The sequence below is a fragment of the Bombina bombina genome, chromosome 3 (genome assembly GCF_027579735.1).
Source record: "Bombina bombina isolate aBomBom1 chromosome 3, aBomBom1.pri, whole genome shotgun sequence".
Lineage (NCBI taxonomy): Eukaryota > Metazoa > Chordata > Amphibia > Anura > Bombinatoridae > Bombina > Bombina bombina.
The window spans coordinates 894,260,111-894,286,791 of NC_069501.1; the positions used below are offsets into that span (position 1 = coordinate 894,260,111).

Sequence of the window (26,681 nt, forward strand, 5' to 3'; positions counted from 1 at the left end):
TGTTTCTCATGCCAACTTTAACCATTTAACAGTGTAAAGCACAAATATGAGTGCAAATCCAGTCATTTGTGTGTTACACTTTTACACAAATAATGCGCCGAAAATAGATGAATGCCTTAGACTGCAGCCATATTTTAATATTTGATCATGCCCTATAGATAACTATACAACTATAAATTGAACATTGATCACATTTCATGAACCCATAAAAGTATAAGGCTTCTACAACTATCCATTTTCTTATTTTCTGATTTAAAACAGATATACATACATTTACAGCATTCTTCACGTGTAAGTGTTTTCTGAGTTTTTTGTATAATTTATGATCCACTATAAGCACAAACCCTTGGACATGATTTCTATTTCATCAAATCCAGCCCACATATGATAATTGTTAAAAGTACATTCTTTTCTAAAAAAATATGTTAAAAAAACCTATCATTTCACATCTGTATGAAAATGCTTAGTGACTCACATTTCCTTTTATAATTCATAATTTTAGGGTTTGTTTCATCTTTTTATGTTGTAATATTCTTTAGCCCTTTGCAAGTGCATTTACCTTCTACGCTAAAATACTATGCTTGTTCTCCACCTTACATTTATCACAGTGACTCCTATTAACCCCTTAATGACCACAGCACTTTTCCATTTTCTGTCCATTTGGGACCAAGGCTATTTTTACATTTTTGCAGTGTTTGTGTTTAGCTGTAATTTTCTTCTTACTCATTTACTGTACCCACACATATTATATACTGTTTTTCTCGCCATTAAATGGACTTTCTAAAGATACCATTATTTTCATCATATCTTCTAATTTACTATAAAAAAAAATATAAAATATGTGGAAAAAATGGAAAAAAACACACTTTTTCTAACTTTGTCCCCCAAAATCTGTTACATATCTACAACAACCAAAAAACACCCATGCTAAATAATTTCTAAATTTTGTCCAGAGTTTAGAAATACCCAATGTTTACATGTTCTTTGCTTTTTTTGCAAGTTATAGGGAAATAAATACAAGTAGCACTTTGCTATTTCCAAACCACTTTTTTTCAAAATGAGCGCTAGTTACATTGGGACACTGATATCTGTCAGGAATACCTGAATATCCATTGACATGTATATATATTTTTTTTAGAAGACATCCCAAAGTATTGATCTAGGCCCATTTTGGTATATTTCATGCCACCATTTCACCGCCAAATGCGAGCAAATAAAAAAAAATGTTCACTTTTTCACAAATTTTTTCACAAACTTTAGGATTCTCACTGAAATTATTTACAAACAGCTTGCGCAATTATGGCATAAATGGTTGTAAATTTTTCTCTGGAATCCCCTTTGTTCAGAAATAGCAGACATATATGGCTTTGACGTTGCTTTTTGGTAATTAGAAGGCCGCTAAATGCCACTGCGCACCATGCGTGTATTATGCACAGCAGGGAAGGAGTTAATAAGGGAGCATGTAGGGAGCTTTTTGGGGTAATTTTAGCTTTAGTGTAGTGTAGTAGACAACCCAAAGTATTGATCTACGCCCATTTTGGTATATTTCATGCCACCATTTCACCGCCAAATGCGATGAAATAAAGAAAAACGTTAAATTTTTCAAAATTTTAGATTTCTCACTGAAATCATTTACAAACATTTTGTGCAATTATGGCACAAATGGTTGTAAATGCTTCGCTGGGGTCTCCTTTGTTCAAAAATAGCAGACATATATGGATTTGGTGTTGCTTTTTGGTAATTAGAAGGCCGCTAAATGCCACTGCGCACAACACGTGAATTATGCCCAGCAATGAAGGGGTTAATTAGGTAGCTTTATGGAGTTTGCAGTGTTAATTTTAGCTTTAGTGTAGAGATCAGCTTCCCACCTGACACATCAGACCCCCTGATCCCTCCCAAAGAGCTCTCTTTCCTCCCCCACCCCAAAAATGGTCCCGCCATCTTAAGTACTGGCAGAAAGTCTGCCAGTACTAAAATAAAAGGTATCCTTTTTTTATATATATAGCATATTTACATATGCTGCTGTGTAAGATTTCCCCCCCTTAGCCCCCAACCTCCCTGATCCCCCCCAAAACAGCTCTCTAACCCTCCCCCTCTGCCTTATTGGGGGCCATCTTGGGTACTGGCACCTCCCACTTCAGCTCCCACCCACCAACGAATGCGGCCATCGATGTCCGGTGCAGAGAGGGCCACAGAGTGGCTCTCTCTGCACCGGAGGGGTAAAAAATGTTATTGCAGGATGCCTCAATATCGAGGCATCCTGCAATAACCGGAAAACAGCTGGAAGTGATCAGGATCGCTTCCAGCTGCTTTCCACACTGAGGACGTGCAGGGTACGTTCTCAGGCGTTAACTGCCTTTTTTCTGAGGACGTACCCTGCACGTCCTCAGTCGTTAAGGGGTTAAAGTCTGAGATTAATCTCCAGACCCTTATTGATTCTATACAGCAGGAATTGCCTTGCCCAGATAGCTGTAATATATGTAGTTTGAGCATTACATATTTCTCTACAAAATTTAAATATACTTCCAAAATTTTCAGATGACGATAAAGACCAAGCTCAGACCATCACAGAGAAGGTCTTAGTCAGACTTCTATAAATTTGAATTAAATATGGTGTGCAAAAGAAATCCTACGCAAGTTAAATATGACAGGAAAGGAAGCTGTTTATTTAGGAAAGGGAGGTTTGAGGTGTCTTTCTACTAAAATAATTTATAGAGAATGTACCCCGATGTCATTAAAGGGATATGAAACACAAACTTTTTTTTATTTTATTCAGACAGAGCATACCATTTAAAAAATGTTTCCAATTTGCTTTTTTTATTGTCAAATTTGCTTTGTTCCCATGGTATTCATTGTTGCAGAGATACCTAGGTAGTTGCCTGGAGACTTACATGGCAGAAATTAGTGCTACAATATATTGCTCCAGACACGTGCAGACTCCTGAGCTTACATCCCTGCTTTTCAACAAGATACCAAGAGAATGAAGAAAATGTTAGACTAGAAGTCGATTAGAATGCTGTTTAATATTGCATGCTCTACCTGAAACATGAAAGAAACAAATTTGGGTTTTATGTCCCTTTAATATGAGGGTGTTTTTTGCTTCACATGTATTTTTGCATTCTTCTCTAACCTGGATGTTTTTGTTTGTTTGGTTTACTTTCTAACTTTTAGAATAGTGCTTAGGTTTGGGATTTTTTCTGAACCTGTAGGAAAGCAAGTTTTCAAGAAAACCTGAGGGGAAACTGAGATTTTTTTTTTATACAGTGATTGAACTCTCCATTTACTTCTATAAAAGTGTATTGGCTATAATGATGTTTAAACTGTTTTACTTGTAAAAACAGCTCATAGAAAACCTTGTTTCTGATATTTTTAGACTGCATATTTTAGGAAATTATTTGTTATTAACCTTTTTTCACAGCTTTCTATGAACCAACATGTAGCAGCTACAAATGATGTAATTGTCATGTTCTAGGTTAGTGGGACAATATTTGCAGGTTCATTTCCTACATGAATTGACACTATTATTGTAAAGGTATAAAAATGAGAATTGTGAAATAAGGATTATACGTAAAAACAAAGCTACATGTGTTACTAGAGGGATGGTATAGTCAAAATGAAAGGGATATGTAACCCAAACTCTTTTTCATTATTCATATAGAGCATTTGATTATAAAAAAATTCTAATCAATTTTTCTTCATTCTCTTAGTATATTTTGTTGAAAAGCAGGGAAATAAGCTCAGGAGTCTGCCCATTTCTGGAGCACTATATGGCAGCAGTTTTGCAAGAATGGTATCCATATGCAAGAGCACTAGTTTGCAGCATTATTTCCTGCCCTATAGTGTTCCAATTACCTACCTAGGTATCTCTTCAATAAATAATATCATGAGACTGAAGCAAATTTGATAATAGAAGTCAATTGGAAAAGTTTTTTTTTTTTTTTTCTAAATTGTACGTCTAGTTCACAAAAGAACATATTTGGGTTTCATATCCCTTTAAACTTTCATGATCCAAATAGTGTTCAATTTTAAACAACTTAATTTACTTATTATCTAATTTGCTTTTTTTCTTGGTATCCTTTACTGAAGAGCATACCTCTGGGAGCTGATTGGTAGCTGCACATATATGCCTCTAGTTATTGGCTCACCAGATGTCTTTCAGCTAACTCCCTGTAGTGCATTGCTGCTTCTCCAACAAAGGATACCTACAGAATGAGGCCAATTTAATAATAAAAATTAAGTCTGAAAGTTGTATCTATCTGTATCATAAAAGAAAAAAATGGGTTTCATGTCTCTACGTGAGTATGTTCAAAAAAAGAGTGGTATGGATTTATTTATTTTTCCTTAGCCCTGACAGATTTAGAAAACATTGGGTAGATGTAGCAATAATTTACAGCTTACTAATAATTTGTTGTATTTGTCTTATATTTAACTTATTATATATATATATATATATATATATATATATATATATATATATATATATATATATATATATATATATTGTATATCTCTTTACCAAGGTATCTAATGAAAGATTGTAACAATTGTGTAGTCTTTATAATAAGCTTGGGTCATTTCACTGTTTTTGTGGAAATCATCTTGTTTTTATTGCATAACTTTTGGGTTTTATGTTTTAATGTGAGGTAGATCGAAGAAAGTTTTAAAAAGTAAAGCCTGTTTACCTTTTTTGTGTTTACTGATCATTATTTACTGATAATCTCTTGATGTGAACTATATTATGCAGATGAAAGGGGACCATTCACTGCTGTAACCAGACCAGCATCTACGGTTAAGTCAGAGTTGCCCACAAAACATAAATCTGAGAACAAATCTCCCAAACCTGATGGAAGAATTAGCAGATCTAATGCTGACCAGAAGAAAATCAAAAGTAATGAAGGCCTCACTGCAAGCGAGTCTCTAATGTTGAAGTCTGATGCTGCAAAGTTGAGATCAGACTCGCACAGCAGATCTCTCTCTCCCAACCACAATACTCTCCAGATATTGAAGTCTGATGGAAAATCTCCTTCTGGAGTCAGAGCTGAATCTCCAGGACCTGGATCAAGATCCTCTTCACCAAAGCCAAAGACTGTGCCTGCAGGGAAACCCAATGTATCCAGTGTGGGCATTACACGTTCTGCATCACCACAAGAGAAAAACCTACCTCAAAAAGCTCCAGGTCCTGTAAAGGCCAAGCTTGAACCTCCACGAGAACGGTCTAAGTCAGACTCCTATACGCTCGATCCAGATACTCTACGCAAAAAGAAAGTACCATTCACTGAGCCGTTAAGAGGACGGTCCACATCACCAAAACCAAAAATACCCTCTAAAGATGCTAAACCTGCCAATGGCAGTGAAAACAGAGCGCCTTCTCCTCACGTTGTTCAAGAAAATCTTCACAGTGAAGTAGTTGAAGTCTGCTCATCAAGTACTTTAAAGACTAATAGTGTTACAGATAGCTCTGGTGAGGATAATGCAGAGCTAAAGAGTATTGATGATAGTTCATGTAAAGTTCATTTTAGTATAGGAAAAGCCCCTCTGAAAGAAGAACAGGATACAAGAGTATCACCCAAAATAAGCCGTAAAACAGCTAGTAGGCATGTGCGACCCAAAAAAGAAAAGTCAAACTTTCTCTTTAAAGGGGAAAGCTCAAGGTCCATTGAACCAGCAAAAGAAGCAATGTCTCCTTCTGTAGCAGAGTGTGCACGTGCTGTATTTGCTGCCTTTCTTTGGCATGAGGGTATTGTTCATGATGCAATGGCTTGTTCTTCTTTTCTAAAATTTAATCCTGAACTTTCTAAAGAGCATGCCCCCATCAGAAGCAGCCTAAACTGCCAGCAACCTACTGAGGAAAAGGAAGTAAAATTAAAAAACAGACATTCAATAGAAATTTCTTCAGCTCTTAATATGTTTCATATTGCACCTCATGGCCCGGACATATCAAAAATGGGCAGTATCAATAAAAACAAAGTTCTGTCAATGCTCAAGGAACCACCTCTCCATGAAAAGTGTGAGGATGGCAAAAATGAGTCTTCACCTTTTGACATTTCCAACCACCATTCTGTTAAATCCAGGTCTCCTCTTCCTTTAACATTACAACACCTTGTAGCTTTCTGGGAGGACATTTCATTGGCTACTATAAAAGCTGCTTCCCAGAACATGATTTTCCCTAGTCCAGGTTCTTGTGCTGTGCTAAAAAAGAAAGAAGGTGACAAAGACAGTAAGAAGTCCAAAAAGGAGAAAAAGAAAAAGGAGAAAGCAGAATCCAGGCCACGTGGTAATTTGTTTGGTGAAATGGCCCAGCTAGCAGTAGGAGGACCTGAAAAAGATACAATCTGTGAGCTATGTGGAGAATCTCATCCTTATCCAGTGACGTATCATATGCGACAAGCACATCCGGGTAAGAAAAAATATTGTTGTTAATGTTTGTTTTAGTATTTCAGCGGTTATTATTAAACTGTGGCTAGCAAATTCCCCTTGACTCATTTAAATTATCAGACATAAAGGACTAAGACCTCATTTTTAGACTATAACAGAAAATACTACTTTTGTGTAATCCTTTACTGCAAATATGTTGAAATCTAACTAGATTGGAGATGTCATGTACTGAATTTCATATTTCTTTTATGTTGTTATATTTCAGTTTGCTTAGGTTTCCTGTATTCGTGCAAAAAGATTATTCATTCCTAGCTACTTTATAGACTTTGGATATTTAATAGAAAACAATGCATTAGCAGTATTATATTCTTTTGAAAAATGTCTACATTTAAAGGGATATGAAACACAAAAAACTTATTTTGTGACTCAGAGCATACCATTTTAAAAAGTTTCCAATTTACTTATATTATCAAATTTTCTTCGTTCCCATTCTATTCTGTTTGAAGAGATACCTAGGTAGTCATCTAGAGCACTACATGACAAGAAATAGTGCTGCCATCTAGTGCAATAATCCTAACTTCAAATATCACGTTCATGTAGTCCCCCATAGAAATCAATGGAGAGAAAAAAGGGGGGGGGGGGAATCGAACTCCCCACTCGATCTCAGTCTCATTTGTGCTAACCCGACATGAAAAGATGAATATTTCTCTAGTAAGGTGTATCCAGTCCACGGATCATCCATTACTTATGGGATATTCTCATTCCCAACAGGAAGTTGCAAGAGGACCCACAGCAAAGCTGTTATATAGCTCCTCCCCTTCCTACCATATCCAGTCATTCTCTTGCAACTCTCAATGCGCATGGAGGTAGGTAGTAAGAGGAAAGTGGTGAAAAATAGTTAGTTTATTTTCTTCAATCAAAAGTTTATTTTAAATAGTACCGGAGTTGTGCTATTGTTTCTCAGGCAGAGATAGAAGAAGAATCTGCCTGAGTTTTCTATGATCTTAGCAGGTTGTAACTAAGATCCATTGCTGTTCTCACACATGTCTGAGGAGTGAGGTAACTTCAGAGGCAGAATGGCGTGCAGTTTATTCTGCTATTAGGTATGTGCAGTTATGATTTTTTCTAGGATTGGAAATGCTAGAAAATGCTGTTGATTCCTGATAAATGTAAGTTAAGCTTGAATACAGTGATTTAATAACGACTAGTATCATGCTTACTCTCAGGGGTATTACCCTTATAGATATGCTATATAAAACGTTTGCTGGCATGTTTAATCGTTTTTTATATATGCTTGGTGATAAAACTTTATTGGGGCCTAATTTTTTCCACATGGCTGGCTTTATTTTTGCCTAGAAACAGTTTCCTGAGGCTTTCCACTGTTGTAATATGAGTGGGAGGAGCCTATTTTAGCGCTTTATTGCGCAGTTAAAAATTACAGACTAAGGCATCCAGTTTTCCTTAGGAGTCCCCTGAATGCTACAGGACATCTCTAAAGAGCCTAAAATCGTTTATTGGGGAAGGTAGGAGCCACAGTAAAGCTGTGGCACTTTGCTGGGACTGTTAAAAAAACGTCTGTCGTTTTTTTGATCCGTTTTTTGAACTAAGGGGTTAATCATCCATTTGCAAGTGGGTGCAATGCTCTGTTAGCCTATTACATACACTGTAAAATTTTCGTTTGTGTAACTGCCCTTTTTCACTGTTTTTCAAATTTTGACAAAATTTGTTTCTCTTAAAGGCACAGTACCGTTTATTTATATTGCTTGTTAACTTGAATTAAAGTGTTTTCCAAGCTTGCTAGTCTCATTGCTAGTCTGTATAAACATGTCTGACATAGAGGAAACTCCTTGTTCATTATGTTTAAAAGCCATGGTGGAACCCCCTCTGAGAATGTGTACCAAATGTACTGATTTCACTTTAAGCAATAAAGATCATATTATGTCTTTGCAAAATTTATCACCAGAGGATTCTGATGAGGGGGAAGTTATGCCGACTAACTCTCCCCACGTGTCAGATCCTTTGACTCCCGCTCAAGGGACTCACGCTCAAATGGCGCCAAGTACATCAAGGGCACCTATAGCGTTTACTTTACAAGACATGGCGGCAGTCATGGATAATACCCTATCAGCGGTATTAGCAATTCAAAAATCCAGCACTTCAATCCTTTAATAGGGTGCATACTGCAGTAGGATTACTGCAAAAATCCTCAAAGTAATATAGAACAAAAGTAGCAGACGCACCACAAAGTCCTTATGCAGAGGTTCTCTTTATTGTCACAAACTGGGAGCCAGGAAAGCAGAACAACGTTTTGGGCTACAAACCCTTATTCATGTACATGTGACAATAAAGAGAACCTCTGCATAAGGACTTTGTGGTGCGTCTGCTACTTTTGTTCTATATTACTGTCAGCGGTATTAGCCAGACTACCTGAACTTAGAGGTAAGCGAGATAGCTCTGGAGTTAGACGAAATGCAGAGCATACTGACGCTTTAAGAACCATGACTGATACTGCCTCACAATATGCTGAAGCTGAAGAAGGAGAACTTCAGTCTGTGGGTGATGTTTCTGACTCAGGCAGAGTACCTTATTCTGATGTTTCTACATTTAAATTTAAGCTTGAACACTAAAGGAGGTTTTAGCTGCTCTGAATGACTGTGACACAATTGCAGTGCCAGAGAAATTGTGTAGACTGGATAAATACTTTGCAGTGCCGGTGTGTACTGATGTTTTTCCAATACCTAAAAGGTTTACAGAAATTATTACTAAGGAATGGGATAGACCAGGTGTGCCGTTCTCTCCACCTCCTATTTTTAGAAAAATGTTTCCTATAGACGCCACCACACGGGACTTATGGCAGACAGTCCCTAAGGTGGAGGGAGCAGTTTCTACTTTAGCAAAGCGGACTACTATCCCTGTCGAGGACAGTTGTGCTTTTTCAGATCCAATGGACAAAAAATTAGGTTACCTTAAGAAAATATTTTGTCAACAAGGTTTTATCCTTCAGCCCCTTGCATGCATTGCCCCCGTCACTGCTGCTGCGGCGTTCTGGTTTGAGTCTCTGGAAGAGGCCTTACAGGTAGCGACTCCATTGGATGACATACTTGGCAAACTTAGGGCACTTAAGCTAGCCTATTCTTTTGTTTCTGATGCCATTGTTCATTTGACTAAACTAACGGCTAAGAATTCTGGTTTTGCTATACAGGCGCGCAGAGCGCTATGGCTTAAATCATGGTCAGCTGACGTGACTTCCAAATCTAAGCTGCTTAACATTCCCTTCAAGGGGCAGACCTTATTCGGGCCTGGTTTGAAGGAGATCATTGCTGATATCACTGGAGGAAAAGGTCATGCCCTTTCTCAGGACAGGTCCAAATCCAGGGCCAAACAGTCTAATTTTCGTGCCTTTCGAAACTTCAAGGCAGGTGCGGGATCAACCTCCTCTAATGCAAGACAAGAGGGAACTGTTGCTCAATCCAAAGCGGTCTGGAAGCCAAACCAGACCTGGAACAAAGGTAAGCAGGCTAAAAAACCTGCTGCTGCCTCCAAGACAGCATGAAGGAACGGCCCTCTATCCGGTAACGGATCTAGTGGGGGGCAGACTTTCATTCTTCGCCCTGGGCGTTGGAAATTATATCCCAGGGATATCTTCTGGACTTCAAAGCTTCTCCCCCAAAAGGGAGATTTCACATTTCACAATTATCTGCAAACCAGATAAAGAGTGAGGCATTCTTACACTGTGTACGAGACCTCCTAGTTATGGGAGTGATCCATCCAGTTCCAAATGAGGAACAAGGACAGGGTTTTTACTCAAATCTGTTTGTGGTTCCCAAAAAAAAGGGAACATTCAGACCAATTTTGGATCTAAAGATCTTAAACAAATTCCTCAGGGTTCCATCATTCAAGATGGAAACTATCCGTACCATCCTGCCTATGATCCAGGAGGGTCAATAGATGACTACAGTGGATCTAAAGGATGCTTACCTTCACATTCCGATACACACAGATCATCATCGGTTTCTCAGGTTTGCCTTTCTAGACAGGCATTACCAGTTTGTAGTTCTTCCCTTTGGATTAGCTACAGCCCCAAGAATTTTTACAAAGGTCCTAGGGTCGCTTCTAACGGTCCTAAGGCCGCGGAGCATAGCAGTAGCACCTTATTTAGACGACATCCTGATACAGGCGTCAAACTTCCAAATTGCCAAGTCTCATATGGACGTAGTCTGGCATTTCTGAGGTCGCATGGGTGGAAAGTGAACGAGGAAAAGAGTTCTCTATCCCCACTCACGAGAGTTTCCTTTCTAGGGACTCTGATAGATTCTGTAGAAATGAAAATTTACCTGACGGAGTCCAGGTTATCAAAGCTTCTAAATTCCTGCCGGGTTCTTCATTCCATTCCGCACCCTTCGGTGGTTCAGTGTATGGAAGTAATCGGCTTAATGGTAGCGGCAATGGACATAGTGCCGTTTGCACGCTTACATCTCAGACCGCCGCTGCAACTATGCATGCTCAGTCAGTGGAACGGGGATTACACAGATTTGTCCCCTCAACTGAATCTGGACCAAGAGACCAGGGATTCTCTGCTCTGGTGGCTATCTCGGGTCCATCTGTCCAAAGGTATGACCTTTCGCAGGCCAGATTGGACGATTGTAACAACACATGCCCAGCCTTCTAGGTTGGGGTGCAGTCTGGAACTCCCTGAAGGCTCAGGGATTGTGGACTCAGGAGGAGTCTCTCCTTCCAATAAATATTCTGGAACTAAGAGCGATATTCAATGCTCTTCAGGCTTGGCCTCAGTTAGCAACTCTGAGGTACATCAGATTTCAGTCGGACAACATCACGACTGTGGCTTACATCAACCATCAAGGGGGAACAAGAAGTTCCCAAGCGATGTTAGAAGTCTCAAAGATAATTCGCTGGGCGGAGTTTCACTCCTGCCATCTATCATCTATCCATATCCCAGGTGTAGAGAACTGGGAGGCGGATTTTCTAGGTCGACAGACTTTTCATCCGGGGGAGTGGGAACTCCATCCGGAGGTGTTTGCACAAGTGATTCATCGCTGGGGCAAACCAGAACTGGATCTCATGGCATCTCGACAGAACGCCAAGCTTCCTTGTTACGGATCCAGGTCCAGGGACCCCAGGGCGATGCTGATAGATGCTCTAGCAGCGCCCTGGTCTTTCAACCTGGCTTATGTGTTTCCACCGTTTCCTCTGCTCCCTCGACTGATTGCCAAGATCAAGCAGGAGAGAGCATCAGTGATTTTAATAGCACCTGCGTGGCCACACAGGACCTGGTATGCAGACCTAGTGGACATGTCATCCTTTCCACCATGGACTCTGCCTCTGAGACAGGACCTTCTACTTCAGGGTCCTTTCCACCATCCAAATCTAATTTCTCTGAGACTGACTGCATGGAGATTGAATGTTGATTTTATCAAAGCGTGGCTTCTCCGAGTCAGTCATTGATACCTTAATACAGGCACGAAAGCCTGTCACCAGGAAAATTTACCATAAAATATGGCGTAAATATCTTTATTGGTGTGAATCCAAGGGCTACTCATGGAGTAAGGTCAGGATTCCTAGGATATTATCTTTTCTCCAAGAAGGCTTGGAAAAAGGTTTGTCAGCTAGTTCCTTAAAGGGACAGATTTCTGCTCTGTCTATTCTTTTACACAAGCGTCTGGCAGACGTTCCAGACGTTCAGGCTTTTTGTCAGGCTTTAGTCAGAATCAAGCCTGTGTTTAAACCTGTTGCTCCACCATGGAGCTTAAACTTGGTTCTTAAGGTTCTTCAAGGAGTCCCGTTTGAACCTCTTCATTCCATTGATATAAAACTTTTATCTTGGAAAGTCCTTTTTTTGATAGCTATTTCCTCGGCTCGTAGAGTCTCCGAGTTATCTGCCTTACAATGTGATTCTCCTTATCTAATTTTTCATTCTGATAAGGTAGTCCTGCGTACCAAACCTTGGTTTTTACCTAAGGTGGTATCTAACAAGAATATCAATCAAGAGATTGTTGTTCCATCCTTGTGTCCTAATCCTTCTTCAAAGAAGGAACGTCTATTACACAATTTGGACGTGGTTCGTGCTTTAAAGTTTTACTTACAAGCTACTAAGGATTTTCGGCAAACATCTGCTTTGTTTGTTGTTTACTCTGGTCAGAGGAGAGGTCAAAAGGCTTCGGCAACCTCTCTTTCTCTTTGGCTAAGAAGCATAATACGCTTAGCCTATGAGACTGCTGGACAGCAGCCCCCTGAAAGGATTACAGCTCATTCTACTAGAGCTGTGGCTTCCACCTGGGCCTTTAAAAATTAGGCCTCTGCTGAACAGATTTGCAAGGCGGCGACTTGGTCTTCGCTTCATACTTATTCAAAATTTTACAAATTTGATACTTGATACTTGAGACTTGATTGCTTCTTCGGAGGCTATTTTTGGGAGAAAGGGTTTTCAGGCAGTGGTACCTTCCGTTTAAGTTCCTGCCTTGTCCCTCCCTTCATCCGTGTACTTTAGCTTTGGTATTGGTATCCCATAAGTAATGTATGATCCGTGGACTGGATACACCTTACTAGAGAAAACACAATTTATGCTTACCTGATAAATTTATTTCTCTAGTGGTGTATCCAGTCCACGGCCCGCCCTGTCATTTTAAGGCTGGTTATTTTTAAATTTAAACTACAGTCACCACTGCACCCTATGGTTTCTCCTTTCTCTGCTTGTTTTCGGTCGAATGACTGGATATGGTAGGAAGGGGAGGAGCTATATAACAGCTTTGCGGTGGTTCCTCTTGCAACTTCCTGTTGGGAATGAGAATATCCCATAAGTAATGGATGATCTGTGGACTGGATAAACCACTAGAGAAATAAATTTATCAGGTAAGCATAAATTGTGTTTTCACATTCTAATGTTCATCACATAAGAGTGTTCTATTTATTCATAAATACATATTTCTACATATATCTGGTTGTATTTTGGTACAGTATTTTTATATATATATATATATATATATATATATATATATATATATATATATATATATATACACATATGATTATATATAGTTATAGATATATGTAAGAATATATATTTAAAAATACATAGAACATATAACGCTATGTACAGAACATTGGAATATGAAATATTTACAGTAAAACCTTTATTAAATATGAATTGCATAAATGTTTTTACATGTTTTTTTTTTGTTTGTTTTTTAATAATCATTTTTATTAGTGTTATATGCAATCAAACAATACAAAATCACAAACAATACAAAACATCTGTTGTAACATGGCTGTTGTCATTGATTCAAGCTGTCACAAGATCAAGTAAAAGAAAGGAAGAAAAAGCTTATTATTTTAAACTTTAAATCAAGTCAGTTCTATCCATCAGACACCTCCCGACATTTTATTATGTTGAGTTATGAGTCTGAGGCAGGAGCCCTACCTGAGGACTGCGGGGTGACAGGCGTGTTTGCGCTATAAATAAGGGTCCAATGGATTCCCAATAAAATTTGATGTCCAAGAATGTTTCAAGTTTTTGGGTTCTATAATAGCCATACTCCTCTAGGACAAGTGTTTCATCAACGTGAGTTATCAACTGAGACCAAGTAAGAACTATTGAGTTTTCCCATTTTCTAGCTATTAGTGTTTTAGCCGAATGGTTTTCTTTCATGTAATTAGCAAGAGTCCATGAGCTAATGACGTATGGGATATACATTCCTACCAGGAGGGGCAAAGTTTCCCAAACCTCAAAATGCCTATAAATACACCCCTCACCACACCCACAATTCAGTTTTACAAACTTTGCCTCCTATGGAGGTGGTGAAGTAAGTTTGTGCTAGATTCTACGTTGATATGCGCTCCGCAGCAAGTTGGAGCCCGGTTTTCCTCTCAGCGTGCAGTGAATGTCAGAGGTATGTGAGGAGAGTATTGCCTATTTGAATGCAGTGATCTCCTTCTACGGGGTCTATTTCATAGGTTCTCTGTTATCGGTCGTAGAGATTCATCTCTTACCTCCCTTTTCAGATCGACGATATACTCTTATTTATATACCATTACCTCTGCTGATTTTCATTTCAGTACTGGTTTGGCTTTCTACAAACATGTAGATGAGTGTCCTGGGGTAAGTAAATCTTATTTTCTGTGACACTCTAAGCTATGGTTGGGCACTTTATTTATAAAGTTCTAAATATATGTATTCAAACATTGATTTGCCTTGACTCAGAATGTTCAGCATTCCTTATTTTCAGACAGTCAGTTTCATATTTGGGATAATGCGTTTGAATCAATCATTTTTTCTTACCTTAAAAATTTGACTTTTTTTCCCTGTGGGCTGTTAGGCTCGCGGGGGCTGAAAATGCTTCATTTTATTGCGTCATTCTTGGCGCTGACTTTTTTGGCGCAAAAAATCTTTTCTGTTTCCGGCGTCATACGTGTCGCCGGAAGTTGCGTCATTTTTTTACGTCCTTTTGCGCCAAAAATGTCGGCGTTCCGGATGTGGCGTCATTTTTGGCGCCAAAAAATATGGGCGTCGCTTTTGTCTCCACATTATTTCAGTCTGATTTTTTCTTTGCTTCTGGTTTCTAGAAGCTTGTTTATTGGCATTTTTTCCCATTCCTGAAACTGTCATTTAAGGAATTTGATCAATTTTGCTTTATATGTTGTTTTTTCTCTTACATATTGCAAGATGTCTCACGTTGCATCTGAGTCAGAAGATACTTCAGGAAAATAGCTGTCTAGTGCTGGAACTACCAAAGCTAAGTGTATCTGCTGTAAACTTTTGGTAGCTATTCCTCCGGCTGTTGTTTGTATTAATTGTCATGACAAACTTGTTAAAGCAGATAATATTTCCTTTAGTAATGTACCATTGCCTGTTGCAGTTCCCTCAACATCTAAGGTGCAGAATGTTCCTGATAACATAAGAGATTTTGTTTCTGAATCCATCAAGAAGGCTATGTCTGTTATTTCTCCTTCTAGTAAACATAAAAAATCTTTTAAAACTTCTCTCTCTACAGATGAATTTTTAAATGAACATCATCATTCTGATTCTGATGACTCTTCTGGTTCAGAGGATTCTGTCTCAGAGATTGATGCTGATAAATCTTCATATTTATTTAAAATGGAATTTATTCGTTCTTTACTTAAAGGAGTACTAATTGCTTTAGAAATAGAGGATTCTGGTCCTCTTGATACTAATTCTAGACGTTTAGATAAGGTGTTTAAATCTCCTGTGGTTATTCCAGAAGTTTTTCCTGTTCCTAATGCTATTTCTGAAGTAATTTCCAGAGAATGGGATAAATTGGGTAATTCATTTACTCCTTCTAAACGTTTTAAGCAATTATATCCTGTGCCGTCTGACAGATTAGAATTTTGGGACAAAATCCCTAAAGTTGATGGGGCTATTTCTACCCTTGCTAAACGTACTACTATTCCTACGTCAGATGGTACTTCGTTTAAAGATCCTTTAGATAGGAAAATTGAATCCTTTCTAAGAAAAGCTTATCTGTGTTCAGGTAATCTTCTTAGACCTGCTATATCTTTGGCTGATGTTGCTGCAGCTTCAACTTTTTGGTTGGAGACTTTAACACAACAAGTAACAGATCATGATTCTCATAATATTATTATTCTTCTTCAGCATGCTAATAATTTTATCTGTGATGCCATTTTTGATATTATCAGAGTTGATGTCAGGTTTAGCTATTTTAGCTAGAAGAGCTTTATGGCTTAAAACTTGGAATGCTGATATGGCTTCTAAATCAACTCTACTTTCCATTTCTTTCCAGGGTAACAAATTATTTGGTTCTCAGTTGGATTCTATTATCTCAACTGTTACTGGTGGGAAAGGAACTTTTTTACCACAGGATAGAAAATCTAAGGGTAAAAACAGGGCTAATAATCGTTTTCGTTCCTTTCGTTTCAACAAAGAACAAAAGCCTGATCCCTCATCCTCAGGAGCAGTTTCAGTTTGGAAACCATCTCCAGTCTGGAATAAATCCAAGCCTTCTAGAAAGGCAAAGCCTGCTTCTAAGTCCACATGAAGGTGCGGCCCTCATTCCAGCTCAGCTGGTAGGGGGCAGGTTACGTTTTTTCAAAGAAATTTGGATCAATTCTGTTCACAATCTTTGGATTCAGAACATTGTTTCAGAAGGGTACAGAATTGGTTTCAAGATGAGACCTCCTGCAAAGAGATTTTTTCTTTCCCGTGTTCCAGTAAATCCAGCGAAAGCTCAAGCATTTCTGAATTGTGTTTCAGATCTAGAGTTGGCTGGAGTAATTATGCCAGTTCCAGTTCTGGAACAGGGCATGGGGTTTTATTCAAATCTCTTCATTGTACCAAAGAAGGAGAATTCCTTCAGACCAGTTCTGGATCTAAAAATATTGAATCGTTATGTAAGGATACCAACGTTCAAAATGGTAACTGTAAGGACTATCTTGCCTTTTGTTCAGCAAGGGCATTATATGTCCACAATAGATTTACAGGATGCTTATCTGCATATTCCGATTCATCCAGATCATTATCAGTTCCTGAGATTCTCTTTTCTGGACAAGCATTACCAGTTTGTGGCTCTGCCGTTTGGCCTAGCTACAGCTCCAAGAATTTTTTCAAAGGTTCTCGGTGCCCTTCTGTCTGTAATCAGAGAACAGGGTATTGTGGTATTTCCTTATTTGGACGATATCTTGGTACTTGCTCAGTCTTTACATTTAGCAGAATCTCATACGAATCGACTTGTGTTGTTTCTTCAAGATCATGGTTGGAGGATCAATTTACCAAAAAGTTCTTTGATTCCTCAGACAAGGGTAACTTTTCTGGGTTTCCAGATAGATTCAGTGTCCATGACTCTGTCTTTAACAGACAAGAGACGTCTAAAATTGATTTCAGCTTGTCGAAACCTTCAGTCACAATCATTCCCTTCGGTAGCCTTATGCATGGAAATTCTAGGTCTTATGACTGCTGCATCGGACGCGATCCCCTTTGCTCGTTTTCACATGCGACCTCTTCAGCTCTGTATGCTGAATCAATGGTGCAGGGATTACACAAAGATATCTCAATTAATATCTTTAAAACCGATTGTACGACACTCTCTAACGTGGTGGACAGATCACCATCGTTTAATTCAGGGGGCTTCTTTTGTGCTTCCGACCTGGACTGTAATTTCAACAGATGCAAGTCTCACAGGTTGGGGAGCTGTGTGGGGATCTCTGACGGCACAAGGAGTTTGGGAATCTCAGGAGGTGAGATTACCGATCAATATTTTGGAACTCCGTGCAATTTTCAGAGCTCTTCAGTCTTGGCCTCTTCTGAAGAGAGAATCGTTCATTTGTTTTCAGACAGACAATGTCACAACTGTGGCATACATCAATCATCAAGGAGGGACTCACAGTCCTCTGGCTATGAAAGAAGTATCTCGAATTCTGCTTTGGGCGGAATCCAGCTCCTGTCTAATCTCTGCGGTTCATTTCCCAGGTATAGACAATTGGGAAGCGGATTATCTCAGTCGCCAAACGTTGCATCCGGGCGAATGGTCTCTTCACCCAGAGGTATTTCTTCAGATTGTTCAAATATGGGAGCTTCCAGAAATAGATCTGATGGCGTCTCATCTAAACAAGAAACTTCCCAGGTATCTGTCCAGATCCCGGGATCCTCAGGCGGAAGCAGTGGATGCATTATCACTTCCTTGGAAGTATCATCCTGCTTATATCTTTCCGCCTCTAGTTCTTCTTCCAAGAGTAATCTCCAAGATTCTGAAGGAATGCTCGTTTGTTCTGCTGGTAGCTCCGGCATGGCCTCACAGGTTTTGGTATGCGGATCTTGTCCGGACGGCCTCTTGCCATCCGTGGACTCTTCCGCTACGACCAGACCTTCTGTCGCAAGGTCCTTTTTTCCATCAGGATCTCAAATCCTTAAATTTAAAGGTATGGAGATTGAACGCTTGATTCTTAGTCAAAGAGGTTTCTCTGACTCTGTGATTAATACTATGTTACAGGCTCGTAAATCTGTATCCAGAGAGATATATTATAGAGTCTGGAAGACTTATATTTCTTGGTGTCTTTCTCATCATTTTTCTTGGCATTCTTTTAGAATTCCTTGAATTTTACAGTTTCTTCAGGATGGTTTAGATAAAGGTTTGTCCGCAAGTTCCTTGAAAGGACAAATCTCTGCTCTTTCTGTTCTTTTTCACAGAAAGATTGCTAATCTTCCTGATATTCATTGTTTTGTACAAGCTTTGGTTCGTATAAAACCTGTCATTAAGTCAATTTCTCCTCCTTGGAGTTTGAATTTGGTTCTAGGGGCTCTTCAAGCTCCTCCGTTTGAACCTATGCATTCATTGGACATTAAATTACTTTCTTGGATAGTTTTGTTCCTTTTGGCAATCTCTTCTGCCAGAAGAGTTTCTGAATTATCTGCTCTTTCTTGTGAGTCTCCTTTTCTGATTTTTCATCAGGATAAGGCAGTGTTGCGAACTTCTTTTGAATTTTTACCTAAAGTTGTGAATTCCAACAACATTAGTAGAGAAATTGTGGTTCCTTCATTATGTCCTAATCCTAAGAATTCTAAGGAGAAATCGTTACATTCTTTGGATGTTGTTAGAGCTTTGAAATATTATGTTGAAGCTACTAAGTCTTTCCGAAAGACTTCTAGTTTATTTGTTATCTTTTCCGGTTCTAGAAAAGGCCAGAAAGCTTCTGCCATTTCTTTGGCATCTTGGTTGAAATCTTTAATTCATCTTGCCTATGTTGAGTCGGGTAAAACTCCGCCTCAAAGGATTACAGCTCATTCTACTAGGTCAGTTTCTACTTCCTGGGCGTTTAGGAATGAAGCTTCGATTGATCAGATTTGCAAAGCTGCAACTTGGTCCTCTTTGCATACTTTTACTAAATTCTACCATTTTGATGTATTTTCTTCTTCTGAAGCCGTTTTTGGTAGAAAAGTACTTCAGGCAGCGGTTTCAGTTTGAATCTTCTGCTTATGTTTTTCATTAAACTTTATTTTGGGTGTGGATTATTTTCAGCAGGAATTGGCTGTCTTTATTTTATCCCTCCCTCTCTAGTGACTCTTGCGTGGAAAGATCCACATCTTGGGTAATCATTATCCCATACGTCACTAGCTCATGGACTCTTGCTAATTACATGAAAGAAAACATAATTTATGTAAGAACTTACCTGATAAATTCATTTCTATCATATTAGCAAGAGTCCATGAGGCCCACCCTTTTTTTGTGGTGGTTATGATTTTTGTATAAAGCACAATTATTCCAATTCCTTATTTTATATGCTTTCGCACTTTTTTATCACCCCACTTCTTGGCTATTCGTTAAACTGAATTGTGGGTGTGGTGAGGGGTGTATTTATAGGCATTTTGAGGTTTGGGAAACTTTGCCCCTCCTGGTAGGAATGTATATCCCATACGTCACTAGCTCATGGACTCTTGCTAATATGAAAGAAATGAATTTATCAGGTAAGTTCTTACATAAATTATGTTTTTACATGTTTTTATCTACTAACATATCTTTGAGCCTTTATAACTTTGTTGTGCAATATTTTTGTGAGTACTCTTTATTAGTGTTATGGGTGTAACTATATTTTGTAATGTATTTTTAATGTGCTTTGTGCAACTTTTTAGTTTCGCAAAATAGTTAACCAGAGCTCTGAAGTTGTGGTAATCAGTCTAACGTAAATTGTGATTGCGCTTAAGCAATTGTGTTTACTTTCAACTCGTAATATGAGCGGTAAACCCTACAAGCGCAAACATTCGCAATAAACCCCTTATCGCTCAGGCGCAATAGTTTGCAATCCACTTGTAATCTAGCCCTTAATCAGTGTGTGCTTTAATTTTCCTATCCACTATGCATGTTCTTTCACATTAGGCATTTCTTAATCCAATAATTAACCACAGCATTGCCATGCACACACAATTGACAGTGTATGATACGCGTCTGCTGCATACTGCAGCTTCTGTTATATATTCATATGGTGATCCTGTTTATGAAGTTGATTTTTTTTTTTAACACAAAAATACATTCAAATAAACTATAAACAATCCGTACATTTAATATTAAGGCTGATAAATGATTTGATGCTTAACAAACACTCTCTTTCTGTGTCCCATAGTAAACTGTTAACAAATGAAATATGAGGGTAATTTCTAAAGTTGTTTTTTTCAGGGTGTGGAAGATATGCAGGAGGCCAGGGATATAACAGCATTGGACACTTTTGTGGTGGATGGGCAGGAAACTGTGGTGATGGAGGAATAGGAGGAAGTACTTGGTATTTAGTCTGTGACCGCTGCAGGGAAAAATATCTCAGAGAAAAACAAGCCGCTGTACGTGAAAAGGTATTTTTTTTTTTCTCAAAATTCCTTGCTTGGATTCAATAGAAATGTATACATAGATTTAGATTTATTATAAAAATACGGTGAAATATATGGATTACATATAGTCATAATGTTAAGGGTAATAACTGCAGCTTTAAAATATCTTGTTTCATATTTTACATTTTCAGGTACTAAAACAGGTATATTGCTTTAAGATTTTTATCTTAGCTCACTCATTACCAGGAAAAACCTCTTCATTTCCTGTAGGAAGGGACAGAATTTGAGTACCCCAACTTACAATCTTAACGGTGGCTCTCCTTAGAAGTTCCACTTTTTCCCCTTTACAAGTTTGTACCTACAAAAAGATGGCACTGGTTTATCCGTTTTACAATCAACCTGCATGAAAAAGTGTGTAATAGTGTGACTTCTGTTTTCAGGTCAAGCAGTCCAGGCGTAAGCCAGTGCAAGTAAAAACACCAAGAGCTTTGCCAACTATGGAAGCTCACCAAGTGATTAAAGCAAATGCTCTATTTTTGCTGTCCTTGAGCAGTGCCGCAGAGCCAAGTATACTGTGCTACCATCATCAGAAGTCATTCCTCTCTCAGCTCCCTAGTGTCAAGGAAGGTATATCTGAGGACCTGCCGTCAAAAATGCAATGTCTGTACCTCCAGACCTTAGCCAGGTAATTACAGGAATTGAAGTAGTTGAAGTATACTCTTAACAGGTTTATACGAGATAAACTTACAGAACCAGTCAACTAAACATCATTTACAAAGGGAATATACTGTTTTTCATATACAGGTTTCTTATTTAACATGAATGAAAACCTTATAATAAATGTTTTTCTTGTTTTTAAATGTTATAAATACTTTTTTGATATTCCAGACTCTTTAGTTATTGTATGCTGTGTGAATTATTTATGTTAAAACCCCATCTAGTTGTGTGTCTTCTGTTTTGGCAATAATTAAGCTATATACTATTACATAATATACAGCTCTGCATGCCCATTGCATACTCTCCAAAAATGATACATTTTCACTTATATGAATTGCAGTTTGATTACCATAGTAAACAAATAACACAAGGAAGCCTAACATTGTTACAGATAAAATTTAAATGATTAGAAACTTTTTGATTATTATTGGCATGCTAAACTAAAATGTCCTATTCTACATACAATTATAGAAATATGTTTGTATATTTCCTTGGGTTTTATTGATCATAGTTATTTTATTTTCTTTCATGTAATTAGCAAGAGTCCATGAGCTAGTGACGTATGGGATATACATTCCTACCAGGAGGGGCAAAGTTTCCCAAACCTCAAAATGCCTATAAATACACCCCTCACCACACCCACAAATCAGTTTTACAAACTTTGCCTCCTATGGAGGTGGTGAAGTAAGTTTGTGCTAGATTCTACGTTAATATGCGCTCCTCAGCAGGTTGGAGCCCGGTTTTCCTCTCAGCGTGCAGTGAATGTCAGAGGGATGTGAGGAGAGTATTGCCTGTTTGAATTCAATGATCTCCTTCTACGGGGTCTATTTCATGGGTTCTCTGTTATCGGTCGTAGAGATTCATCTCTTACCTCCCTTTTCAGATCGACGATATACTCTTATATATACCATTACCTCTGCTGATTCTCGTTTCAGTACTGGTTTGGCTTTCTACAACATGTAGATGAGTGTCCTGGGGTAAGTAAGTCTTATTTTCTGTGACACTCTAAAGCTATGGTTGGGCACTTTTTTATAAAGTTCTAAATATATGTATTCAAACATGTATTTGCCTTGACTCAGGATGTTCAACATTTCCTTATTTCAGACAGTCAGTTTCATATTTGGGATAATGCATTTGAATATATCATTTTTATCTTACCTTAAAATTTGACTTTCCCTGTGGGCTGTTAGGCTCGCGGGGGCTGAAAATGCTTAATTTTATTTTCTTGGCGCAAAATTTTTTTTCTATTTCCGGCGTCATACATGTCGCCGGAAGTTGCGTCATTTTTGATGTTTTTCGCGCCAAAAATGTCGGCGTTCCGGATGTGGCGTCATTTTTGGCGCTAATAGCATTTAGGCGCCAAATATTGTGGGCGTCAAATTTGTCTCCACTTTATTTAAGTCTCATTATTTGTTGCTTCTGGTTGCTAGAAGCTTGTTCACTGGCATTTTTTCCCATTCCTGAAACTGTCATTTAAGGAATTTGATAAATTTTGCTTTATATGTTGTTTTTTCTATTACATATTGCAAGATGTCCCACATTGCAACTGAGTCAGAAGATACTACTGGAAAATCGTTGCCTGGTGCTGGAACTACCAAAGCTAAGTGTATCTGCTGTAAACTTTTGGTAGTTGTTCCTCCAGCTGTTGTTTGTATTACATGTCATGACAAACTTGTTAATGCAGAAAATATTTCCTTTAGTAAAGTACCATTACCTGTTGCAGTTCCATCAACATCTAATGTTCAGAGTGTTCCTGATAACATAAGAGATTTTGTTTCTGAATCCATTAAGAAGGCTATGTCTGTTATTCCTCCTTCTGGTAAACATAAAAAGTCTTTTAAAACTTCTTTATACAGATGAATTTTTAAATGAACATCATCATTCTGATTCTAATGATTCTTCTGGTTTAGAGGATTCTGTCTCAGAGGTTGATGCTGATAAATCGTCATATTTATTCAAAATGGAATTTATCCGTTCTTTACTTAAAGAAGTCCTAATTGCATTAGAAATTGAGGATTCTGGTCCTCTTGATACTAAATCTAAACGTTTAGACAAGGTCTTTAGATCTCCTGTGGTTATTCCAGAAGTTTTTCCTGTTCCTGGTGCTATTTCTGAAGTAATTTCCAGAGAATGGAATAATTTGGGTAATTCATTTACTCCTTCTAAACGTTTTAAGCAATTATATCCTGTACCGTCCGACAGATTAGAGTTTTGGGACAAAATCCCTAAAGTTGATGGGGCTATTTCTACCCTTGCTAAACGTACTACTATTCCTACGGCAGATGGTACTTCCTTTAAGGATCCTTTAGATAGGAAAATTGAATCCTTTCTAAGAAAAGCTTATCTGTGTTCAGGTAATCTTTTTTAGACCTGCTATATCATTGGCTGATGTTGCTGCAGCTTCAACTTTTTGGTTGGAAACTTTAGCGCAACAAGTCACAGATCATGAATCTCATAATATTATTATTCTTCTTCAACATGCTAATAATTTTATCTGTGATGCCATTTTTGATATTATCAGAGTTGATGTCAGGTTTATGTCTCTAGCTATTTTAGCTAGAAGAGCTTTATGGCTTAAAACTTGGAATGCTGATATGTCTTCTAAATCAACTCTACTTTCCCTTTCTTTCCAGGGTAATAAATTATTTGGTTCTCAGTTGGATTCTATTATCTCAACTGTTACTGGTGGGAAAGGAACTTTTTTACCACAGGATAAAAAATCTAAAGGTAAAAACAGGGCAAATAATCGTTTTCGTTCCTTTCGTTTCAACAAAGAACAAAAGCCTGATCCTTCTTCCTCAGGAGCAGTTTCATTTTGGAAACCATCTCCAGTCTGGAATAAATCCAAGCCTTCTAGAAAAGCAAAGCCAGCTTCTAAGTCCACATGAAGGTGCGGCCCTCATTCCAGCTCAGCTGGTAGGGGGCAGATTACGTTTTTTCAAAGAAATTTGGATCAATTCTGTTCACAATCTTTGGATTCAGAACATTGTTTCAGAAGGGTACAGAATTGGTTTCAAGATAAGACCTCCTGCAAAGAGATTTTTTCTTTCCCGTGTCCCAGTAAACCCAGTGAAAGCTCAAGCATTTCTGAAATGTGTTTCAGATCTAGAGTTGGCTGGAGTAATTATGCCAGTTCCAGTTTTGGAACAGGGGCTGGGGTTTTATTCGAATCTCTTCATTGTACCCAAGAAGGAGAATTCCTTCAGACCAGTTCTGGATCTAAAAATATTGAATCGTTATGTAAGGATACCAACATTCAAAATGGTAACTGTAAGGAATATATTGCCTTTTGTTCAGCAAGGGCATTATATGTCTACAATAGATTTACAGGATGCATATCTGCATATTCCGATTCATCCAGATCACTATCAGTTCCTGAGATTCTCTTTTCTGGACAAGCATTACCAGTTTGTAGCTCTGCCGTTTGGCCTAGCTGCAGCTCCAAGAATTTTTACAAAGGTTCTCGGTGCCCTTCTGTCTGTAATCAGAGAACAGGGTATTGTGGTATTTCCTTATTTGGACGATATCTTGGTACTTGCTCAGTCTTCACATTTAGCAGAATCTCATACGAATCGACTTGTGTTGTTTCTTCAAGATCATGGTTGGAGGATCAATTCACTAAAAAATTCTTTGATTCCTCAGACAAAGGTAACCTTTTTAGGGTTCCAGATAGATTCAGTGTCCATGACTCTGTCTTTGACAGACAAGAGACGTCTAAAATTGATTTCAGCTTGTCGAAACCTTCAGTCACAATCATTCCCTTCAGTAGCCTTATGCATGGAAATTCTAGGTCTTATGACTGCTGCATCGGACGCGATCCCCTTTGCTCGTTTTCACATGCGACCTCTTCAGCTCTGTATGCTGAACCAATGGTGCAGGGATTACACAAAGATATCTCAATTAATATCTTTAAAACCGATTGTCCGACATTCTCTAACGTGGTGGACAGATCACCATTGTTTAATTCAGGGGGCTTCTTTTGTTCCTCCGACCTGGACTATAATCTCAACAGATGCAAGTCTTACAGGTTGGGGAGCTGTGTGGGGGTCTCTGACGGCACAAGGGGTTTGGGAATCTCAGGAGGTGAGATTACCGATCAATATTTTGGAACTCCGTGCAATTTTCAGAGCTCTTCAGTCTTGGCCTCTTCTGAAGAGAGAGTCGTTCATTTGTTTTCAGACAGACAATGTCACAACTGTGGCATACATCAATCATCAAGGAGGGACTCACAGTCCTCTGGCTATGAAAGAAGTATCTCGAATTCTGGTTTGGGCGGAATCCAGCTCCTGTCTAATCTCTGCGGTTCATATCCCAGGTATAGACAATTGGGAAGCGGATTATCTCAGTCGCCAAACGTTGCATCCGGGCGAATGGTCTCTTCACCCAGAGGTATTTCTTCAGATTGTTCAAATGTGGGAACTCCCACAAATAGATCTGATGGCTTCTCATCTATACAAGAAACTTCCCAGGTATCTGTCCAGATCCCGGGATCCTCAGGCGGAGGCAGTGGATGCATTATCACTTCCTTGGAAGTATCATCCTGCCTATATCTTTCCGCCTCTAGTTCTTCTTCCAAGAGTAATCTCCAAGATTCTGAAGGAATGCTCGTTTGTTCTGCTGGTAGCTCCAGCATGGCCTCACAGGTTTTGGTATGCGGATCTTGTCCGGATGGCCTCTTGCCAGCCGTGGACTCTTCCGTTAAGACCAGACCTTCTGTCACGAGGTCCTTTCTTCCATCAGGATCTCAAATCCTTAAATTTAAAGGTATGGAGATTGAACGCTTGATTCTTGGTCAAAGAGGTTTCTCTGACTCTGTGATTAATACTATGTTACAGGCTCGTAAATCTGTATCTAGAGAGATATATTATAGAGTCTGGAAGACTTATATTTCTTGGTGTCTTTCTCATCATTTTTCCTGGCATTCTTTTAGAATTCCGAGAATTTTACAGTTTCTTCAGGATGGTTTAGACAAAGGTTTGTCCGCAAGTTCCTTGAAAGGACAAATCTCTGCTCTTTCTGTTCTTTTTCACAGAAAGATTGCTAATCTTCCTGATATTCATTGTTTTGTACAAGCTTTGGTTCGTATAAAACCTGTCATTAAGTCAATTTCTCCTCCTTGGAGTTTGAATTTGGTTCTGAGGGCTCTTCAAGCTCCTCCTTTTGAACCCATGCATTCATTGGACATTAAATTACTTTCTTGGAAAGTTTTGTTCCTTTTGGCCATCTCTTCTGCCAGAAGAGTCTCTGAATTATCTGCTCTTTCTTGTGAGTCTCCTTTTCTGATTTTTCA

The 26,681-nt window shown here is 38.6% G+C and overlaps 1 protein-coding gene across 1 annotated transcript in view; it reads left to right on the forward strand.

Moving 5' to 3' along the window:
* Positions 1-26,681, forward strand: part of MYCBP2 (MYC binding protein 2) — a gene marked incomplete in the record, with an annotated part of 1,460,675 nt that overhangs the window by 1,245,342 nt on the left and 188,652 nt on the right. Inside the window, 3 exon segments of the mRNA XM_053707907.1 lie at positions 4,745-6,397; positions 20,529-20,698; positions 21,115-21,359. Of these exon segments, the coding sequence (XP_053563882.1) occupies positions 4,745-6,397; positions 20,529-20,698; positions 21,115-21,359 (2,068 nt within the window).